The sequence below is a fragment of the Carettochelys insculpta genome, chromosome 2, assembly GCF_033958435.1.
Source record: "Carettochelys insculpta isolate YL-2023 chromosome 2, ASM3395843v1, whole genome shotgun sequence".
NCBI classification, from domain to species: Eukaryota; Metazoa; Chordata; order Testudines; family Carettochelyidae; genus Carettochelys; species Carettochelys insculpta.
The window spans coordinates 223,448,291-223,457,509 of record NC_134138.1 but is presented as its reverse complement, the minus strand read 5'-3'; the positions used below and the strand labels follow the sequence as shown (position 1 = coordinate 223,457,509).

The window sequence follows — 9,219 nt, the reverse complement described above, 5'->3', positions numbered from 1 at the left end:
ATGTTCTGGAGGCTGACATTCAGTCGGGCAAGGAGGCACTGCCAGCGACCCTTCAGATGGCTGAAGGTCCTCTCCACCACCTGGTGGGCGTGGTTCAGGTGGGCGTTGAACCACTCCTGGCCAGCGTTGAGGTGGCTGGTGTATGGGTGCATGAGCCAGGACTGGAGGGGGTAGGCAGAGGGGCACGGGCCCGAGTTCCTAAAAGCACGAGCGTCATGTGTAGAGCCGGGCCAGCCCAAGTACACATTCTGGAAGCGAACCCGACTGTCTACCATGGCCTGCAGGACCACGGAGTGGTAGCCCCTGCGATTTATGTATCTTCCTCTGCTGTGGTCTGGGGCATGGATGGGGACGTGGGTCCCGTCCAGGGCCCCGAAGCAGTTCAGGAACCCCATGGCAGCAAATCCAGCGACAGCTGTGTCCTGGTCCCGAAGTTGGATGACCCTCTGGAGCAGCGTGGCATTGAGTGCACGGACCACCTGTGGGGAGGGAACACAGGTGCCCATGAGGATGTGCAGGGTGCCCCAGGGCCCTCCCCCAGGCCCCCCTCCCGGGCACTTCCCCGGGTACCCCCCCACCCAGCCCCGCACTCCCTGGCACCCCTCCCTCCCCAGCCCCACACCCAGCCCCCCCGCCCCCCCAGTGGGTGCATGCCCAGGCCTCCTTACCTCCATGACGACGGCCCCGACTGTGGCCTTTCCCACTCCAAACTAGTGTCCCACAGAGCAGTAGCTGTCTGGAGTGGCCAGCTTCCAGACGGCTATTGCGACTCCCCTCTCGACGGGGAGGGCACGCTGCATCTGGATGTCCTGGTGCCTCAGTGTGGGGGTGAGCCACTGGCAGAACTCCAGGAAGGTCTTCTGGTGCATGCAGAAGTTCCTCAGCCACATGTTGTCATCCCACTCCCACATGACCAGCTGCTCCCACCACTTGGAGCTGGTGGGTTAGCTCCAGAGGCGAGGGAGCAGCCGGCGGGAGAGGAAGAGGGGAGCCCGGTGGTCAGTGGCATCCCCATCTGCCTCCGGGGAGGGTTCCTCTGGCAGGAACCACTGGGCGACCTCCTGGGCAGCACCTAGCAGGGCGCTTGCCCCTTGGATGACTACAGGAGGGCCTCCTCTTCCTGCTGCTGCTGGGGGTCCATATATGTTGTGACTTGGTCTGCGAGAGTGTGGAGAGTACCCTGTGGACCTTGTGCTGTGCAGGCCGGGTGTGTCTGGGAGGGGCCCTTTAAAGGAGTGGCTTGCTGTTGACCCGGAAGGGCTAGTCCCGCCTGTGACACGGCCTGCGGGCTTTCCTGGCCCCTTATTTCGATGGGGAGCGCTTGTGTGTGTGGACGCTCCGCGTTTCCTTCGGGGGCGGCTCCTTTCGATGTTCCCTGTCACTACTTTGACGTTGAACATTGATGGCACCAGTCTTGGAGGACGTGTAGACGATACGTGTTGAAGTAGCCTATTTCGATGTCCTTACTTCGAAATAGGCTACTTCGACGTAGTGTGCTCATGTAGATGTAGCCATGTTGAATAACCTTATATTCCTTGGGTAAACCCATTGATTTAATTGACGAGTAAAGCACTATTCAACCTAAATGAAGGTGGCAGGATTGCCATTGCGTGCACACACACACACATCCTGTGATTCCAGAAGCGACCCTTGATTACTTGAATCCTAGCCTAGTTTCAACTACAAGGCCTTCCCTCTTCCATTTGGATTAGTAAGTCAATTGGTCAAAGAAAGCCAATAAATACACAGAACCTCTTGTGTTGATTGCCTGCAATGACTGATGGCTATTTTGTGGTCCCTATGAAATATGTTGATGGTTTTAGCTTAGTTCCTTGTCTCCATGTGACCAAAAATTGTCCAGTAATAAAAAATATTAACTTTTTGGTTAGGTCTAGACAAGACCTCCTTTGTCCCCACCTAAACTGGTCTTGGAAATAGTTTAGCTCCTATCATAGAAAGAATAAAATACTTTTCAGTGTCATTTCAAAAGGGGTGTCAGAAATTTAATAGACCATAATGGCAGGCATTCTTTATAACAGTACTGGCTGCTGGCTACACATTTAAAACATCAGCTGGGTAGGACCCAAGTGAGATTAGTTGCTGACAACACCATCATCAAAGGATTATTGTTCTTGTGTAGACATGGCAAAGACAAAGACTGAATTGAAATGGAAACTGAACTATCCTCTCAGTGCTAGAGGTGGTTTCTTCTAATAAGGTTAAGACACCTTCCCAGGAAGGCATGGTGAAATATGATATGATGCCGCCCATGCGTTATGTGTTCTATGGTAAAACATTTTCTCATTTACACTAAAACTTCTTTACACCAGTGTTGTAAAGGGTGCTTTAAGCTGGTAGAGCAGAGTATAGAGGTTTTGGTATAAATGACATTCAGTCTCCAATCCTATTAGTCAGGCATTTCCATGGTCACCTAAAGTTAATTTAAAGAAAACAGTTTGGGTTATTATCTTAGCTGTAACACTTCTTTCCTCTTTCCATTTCCAAAATGTAGCTGATAACCCCATAGGAAGAAAAGCACAGCTACAAGAATATTTTCTCATATATAATGTTACATTCATATGTGTTCTTTAAAAAACCGTGTGAAAGCAAGCAAATGTAATTAGGGAGTCTTGCAATGTGTCATTCTAATGCTATGAGCTATACTGTGGCATGCATTTCAAAAGAGAACTTCATTAGTAGTGAGGAGTTTGGCTTAAAAAGGGTGATGCAATCTGGCTCTTAGGCCTTATTAATTTAAGATGTAAGGTGCAATGATGGAAATATTCTGTCAAAGAGAAGTTTTGTACAGCATACTTTACTAAGGCCACATTCGCCATTGCCCTAATCTTTGGGTATCCGTTTAAATCGGCTGTAAAATGCTACCAATTAAGAATGATGCAGCAGCTTGGGGAATCTAGTCCTGACTCCAGTGTTGAGTGATCATTGAGTACAAGTTTTGCTTACAGTAAATCCTCAATGTATGCAGATTCAAGTCGCGCATAACTCACTTTAACTCGAGTTAAGCACAACTTGACGCTGCTCTGCAGCCCCTTCTCCCTGCCTTCTTTCAGCCACACAGCTGTCAGCCTGATAGCCTTCCCCCAGCAACATGGCTTTCAGCTCAGCAAGTTAAAGCCTTCCTCCTGCCTTCCCCCAGCCGTGCTGCTGTCAGATTGACAGCAGCGCTGCTGGTGGAAGGCAGGGAGAAGCAGCCAGGAAACTGGCCAGCCCTGGTGGGCTGTTCAGTTTGCTGGGTCTGCAAGCAGAGGGGAGCTGGGAGCCAACTGACAGCCTGGTTCCCATCTCCCCTTGCCCAACTTGTGCAAAGATTCAAGTTACACAGGGGTTGCAGGAACACAACCCCAATGTAACTCAAGGGTTTACTGTAAAATCATTTCAATCTTAATATAGTCTGAACCCATGACCAGATTGTTCCCAATCAATTATGTTGAAAAGCTGATTGCTTACTCTATATTTCACAACAACATGTTGAATAATATGCAGGACTAATTGTGTTTAGAAGAAAGATTATTATTATTTGCACCATAAGTCTATCACTAGATAATCATTAATGGAACATCATAAATAACTTAGAGTGTTTTTATTAGCTTGTAAACACCCCCAAAATACATTTATTTTCTAATAAGTGCACATGGAGAATGGTTACACATGAGCCTGGTTTGTATAGCGAATAAGCAACAATTATTAGATGGTCACAAAAGACTTCTACAAGCCAAAGGAATCCATTGAAAGGTTATTTTTATACTATCACTGCCACATTTATGGCACTTGCCTTAAATCAAGTAGTGTAAAACAACCCACTTCATTAGATCAAATGCCATGATAGGTCAAAATGTGTGCATTTTCATACATAGTGGAGCCCCGAAGATGATACATATTTGTAGCAGTTTATTATTGTAAAAAAAGACAAACAGATGCATTTGAAAGGAAGTCATATCCATCTTTCAACTGCAGACTTTAAACAAAAAAAATACAGCGCTAATGATGTACAAAACAATTTTTAAAATTTTGTTACTTGCAAAATAAAATCCAAACCTATTAATGTCCAAAATGAAATATATATGGTATATACCAAGAATTCTAAAATACCTATTTTACATTATCTACAAAATGTATATTCTAATCCAGTCGCAAATAATAGGAAAATACTTTGATCATGGAAAAAGCTATAAAACAAAAAAGAACATTTTGAAAACAATCACATGTAAAAAGCTCATTAAATTACAGTGACAAATAAATATTCAGCTTTATTTTTCAGTTGCTGCCATGCATATTTTAATTTTTGGTATGTTGAGATAGAAAAGTCAGCATGCAAGGCATTGTTTTCTTAGAATGAAACTGAAAACAGTTACTGCTGGCTGCTTTTAAGTGGATATGTCAAAAGCTCAAAATTTTATTGGGAAGGCAACAGATATTTGCTAATCAACTGTTCCTGTGAAAACTCACAGCAAAGTACCTTTCTTAAAAATGAAATTTCAGTGACTGTTCATGGGAACAATTATTTGTCTCCACATTTCAAAAAGATATAAGCCTTCATTGTGTGATTTTTGGTACTGCCCAGCTGGAACATCTGGAAAACCACCAAAATGGTCTATATGCACAGAATGCTGTTTGAGCTTGGACAAGGCAATGTGCCGTTAAGTGAGAACACAGCAGTGGCAGACTTGTCATGTAAGCAGTCATATCTGTAAAGAAGGTAGTTACAGATGAGTTCAGTTTTGTGGGCCGTGGTATCTGACTTAACTTGAGCTCTGCTTGCTGGATTTACTGGCTCTTTTTCTCTCTTTGTGATGCTGGGTGGGCTTTGCCTGAGAGGTTCCCTCAAAATTGTGGCTGGACTCATTGTGCTGCCTGGTGTATCTCTTACATTTGCAGGCTGTGACCACAGTTATTTTGTAGGTTCTTGTACTTCCATCCTGACACTGGAGCTGGATCCTCTGGGTGCGTGTTTTGTCATTGACACATCTCCACTCCTGAGAGCTCCTTCTGCTCCAGTACTTGGTCCCATAACCTCCTCCGATCCAGTTGGGGAGTAGTGGCAAAGGGAGGCACTCACCAGCACACACAAGCTCTTTCAACGGATTTATGCTGGTACACTGGCCATCTGAAATGTACTTGGTGGATCTCAGTTCCCGGCAACCAACTTGAACATGATCTGCAGAATGCACAGAACAATGAACACGGAAATTCATAAAGGAAAGATTTCCTACACCAACCTTAACGCTCCCAATCTTTTTCAAATGATCACGGCATTCAAAGGAATTGGTGACACAGGATTACACAAAGCTTTTGGAGAGGGATCCTTTAATTAGGTACGTTTACAGTACCTCACACAATAGGGCCCTGATCTGTGATGGGGGTCTAAGTGCTATCACATTATAAATAATTATAGTTATGACATAGCCTGCAGAAGCGGCATAGTTGCCGTGGAGGAGGCAATATCCAAGGTCAGGTGTGCAGAAGGGAAAAAAATGCCATTGGGCTGAAATGTCTCTTGCTTAGAGGGAATGTGCTGGAGATACTTGGCAAAACTGACTGTTAGCGTGCAAAAAGGATAATTTCCAAAATCCTAAAAACGCCAAATGCATTTGAATGAATTAATAAAGAATTATTTTATCTTAAAACTTCTGGTTGCTTCATGGATTTACTACTCTCCAGTGAAGGCTAATGTTCTGAAGGAAAAAATATTTTATCAGTAATGAAAATTGTAGATGTTAGGTTCTGCACAAGATGTTCAAATTTTTAGTCATGTGCACTGGTCATTTTGCCTTAAGGCGAATGTATCAGTGTATTCAGTATTCTTTATACTTCTTAGATCTAATAGAGGGAATATTGCAAATGCAGAGGCAACTTTTTTTAATTCTCTGGGTAAGCTGACTGGGTATGAAGGTGCATAGCTGCAAATAGAAGGCATGTTTGTACCTGCTTGTATGTGTAGCTCTGCTCACAGCAATAGACACAACTGTTTAAAGTTCAGTAATTATACTTAGACATGAAAGTAATATGCAACCCTTCACTGGCTGTTCCCGCCCTCTTCAAGAAAATGTACAGTGAAAAATTCACACACATTATACAAGAGTGCACACGATTAATGTTTTTAAAAACAGTCAATAATCATTAGGAAGATGCCATAGGGTACAAATAAAAGGGTTTGAAAGTACCTCATCTCCTCAGATACAAGATGCTTCAGATTTGGCATGGTCTTTTAATCAAGCTCTAATCAGAGACATTGAAATAAGACATGTATCTTCAAAACATCAAGAAGTCCTGTGGCACCTTACAAACTAACCAATATTTTGGAGCATAAGCTTTTGTGGGAAGAGGCCCGCTTCGTCTACTCCTTGGTTCTTTCCCCACTGCTGGCTTGGTGCCCCGTCTAGGACGATTCAAAACTGGAAGAGGGTTCTGGAGAGATGATTTACCAAATGACTACCATCTAGACTACTTGATTTGCCTGAATGATTCAAGCTAGCATTCTTCCCTGCAGGAACGTACTTGGAAGCAGTTGATCACAGCTTTGATTTGTTTTTAGGTTCAGCCTTTCCATAGTGACAGTTCATTGACAATGAATGAATAAATACCTACTGGGCTGCTCCAGTAATCTCACAAGGACGAGACATTTCCTGTGCAGTTAAACCACCCGTATGCCATAAAAGTGCATATGCCTGGGCTTGACTGAAGGATATTGCCCTCAGTTTTTACCTTTGCTTTCCCGCGCTGATGCTGCCCTTCCTGAATGGCTGCAGGTTGGTTTTTCGTTGTAGCTTAATGACTAGGGGATGGGAGGAGAAAAGGTTTCCACATCTGCCAAGTATCTCTCGGACTTATATATATATTTTAGTGGGGAGGAGAAAATCCACATGACAGAAAAAAGCAAGCTGGAGCAGAGACAGGTTGTGAACCTGTTTGCTTTCTTTTGCTGGGGGCGGTAAGCAGGTAAATGCTAAACTGGGAAGTGGAAAAAAAAAGAGCTGGAACAAAATCAAAGCTCTCTGTCTGGAAGAGTTAGAATTTCTGAAGAAGCCCAGACAGGATGTGGTGCCCACACTGTGCTACACTGAAAGCCAGAGCCAGGGAGCTAAGAAAACCAGCACATTCAAAAGTCTCAGAGGGGTAGCCAAGTTAGTCTGTATCTTCAAAAACAACAAGAAGTTCTGTGGCACTTTGTAGACTAAGATATTTTGGAGCATAACCTTTCGTAGGCAAAGGCCTGCTTCGGAAGATGCAGCATTTAAAACGTCCCTCCTCCCCCGCCAAAAACATTGTCTTGCTCTTTATTTCCCCTAGCGCAGCAGCATCCAACACAGAATTCCCAGTTTCAGTGACTGCATGGGAGACCCACAGCTTATCATGTGAAGCCCCATACAAACAAAGTGAAGTTGGTTGGGGTGTGTTCGGAGGGGAAGGAACATGAACAGCACCCATTTTCCTTCCCTCCATTTGGTTTGGTGTTAAACATATCCTCAGGGTGATGGAACCTGCAGGGATGAAACACGTTGTGGCAAAGCCAGAACGCCATGCAGAATCTAGAGATCTGGCCTTGTGGTAACAAATTCAGCAGGTCTTTGTGAAACACAGATTACCCTTCCCAGGTATCACTACCTAGGAAAACAAGAGTCCTGTGGCACCTTATAGATTAACAGAGATTTTTGGAGCATAAGCTTTCATGGGCAAAGACCCACTTCGTCAGATGCATCTGATGAAGTGGGTCTTTGCCCATGAAAGCTTATGCTCCAAAAATCTCTGTTAATCTATAAGGTGCCACAGGACTTCTTGTTTTTGAAGATACAGGCTAACTCAACTACCCCTCTGAAACTTGTCACCATACCTAGGAACAGACTCTGGGAGTGGCAGCCCCGCTCCTCTGCGGCTTCACAAAATACAAGCAGTCCTGGAGCACCTTACAGACTAACCATTTTACTACCTACTCAAATTAATTACCTAATAAAACGGTTAGCCTGCAAGGTGCTCCAGGACTGCTGGGCTGTTTCTTTTTTCCAACCCAGGGAAACGTGCTCCGTGACGAATGCATTGTTCTCCCGGCACAAGGAAGGGGAAAGAAGGGAGTGCACGGGCTGGGCAGACACAGCCGTCCTGCAATCGTTGTGACAAGGGAAGGGAGGCGCCACCCGACCAATAAACACTTACTGTGCCTGTCCAGTCCCGCGCGGCTGTAATGCCTGCCCCCGTTTCGGGCTTGGTTCAGCGTGCTGTTGCTGCTGGGGCTGGCGGGACCAGGCTTGCCCACATGGCTGTAAAGGATCTCGGTGGCATCGTTCTTGAAAGCCAGGCAGCTCCTCGCCAAGAGGCAGGTTAGGAGGACGCCGGAGAAGCGAAGGGCGGGGGGGAACATGCTGGCTCGGGCGCCGTCTGACCGAGCTGGGTGAAGTCCTTGTCCTCAGCTGCTTGCTGGAACTCTGCAAATGCCTCCTGAAGGGTCCCCTTATATATCCGCAGGGGCTTGGCACGCGGGCAGGTGTGAAGTTGTCCATAGAGCCACGCCGCAAACACCGAGAAGGGGGAGGGATTCCCGCGGGAGCCTGCGAAGGCGTTTTACCAATGGAAGAGAAGCCTGCAACAAAGGAGGAGCCTGCTCGCGCTAATCACTGAATGCCTCGCTGGGGCTCCAGGGTGTCGGGGCAGCCTGCCGGGCTGAGCAGGCAGAGCTGTTCTGCCGTTCCCGGTGCCTGGGATCTCTGTGATGCCACAGTAACAAAGGGTAACTGGGTGTCTGTCTTTCTGCTCTGATACAAAGTTGCTTATTCTGGCTCCTACCGTGTGACTTTGGGCGAACTTGCCGGACATGTTACAGCGAGTTACACACATTTGAGCTCTGAAGAATAAGACTTGAAAAAAAAAAATACCGGAGAAGACAAAAGGTTTCCTCCAGATAGATTCAAAAAATGCAGCTTTGATCACTGTGGAACATTGCCAAAGAAATCACTTGCGTTAGGGGAACCTTTGCTTCTCTCTGTGCAGAATTACAAGTATGTAGTTCTGTGTCAGCCTGGGTAATAAGCAGTTCCTCCAGGCGTGGCTGTGCACTCATCTGTATTCATAGACAGACATTATTATATTCATTCATCAGATTCAGCTCTTTTAGTTTAATACACTGCCTGGAAGAGCAGAACATTTCTTTAAAATGTAAATACATTTTTCATGTAATAATCAACCGTTACACAGAGAAAAACAATTCTT

The 9,219-nt window shown here is 45.6% G+C and overlaps 1 protein-coding gene across 1 annotated transcript; it reads right to left on the bottom strand.

The window, feature by feature from the left end:
• Window positions 1-3,892: 3,892 nt before the first annotated feature.
• On the bottom strand, window positions 3,893-8,389 carry SOSTDC1 (sclerostin domain containing 1). Its single transcript, XM_074986200.1, has 2 exons — window positions 8,170-8,389; window positions 3,893-5,176 (listed from the first exon to the last, which is right to left on the bottom strand). The coding sequence occupies exons 1-2, from the start codon at window positions 8,372-8,374 to the stop codon at window positions 4,761-4,763; spliced, it is 621 nt and encodes a 206-aa protein (XP_074842301.1). The 5' UTR covers window positions 8,375-8,389; the 3' UTR covers window positions 3,893-4,760.
• Window positions 8,390-9,219: the final 830 nt, after the last annotated feature.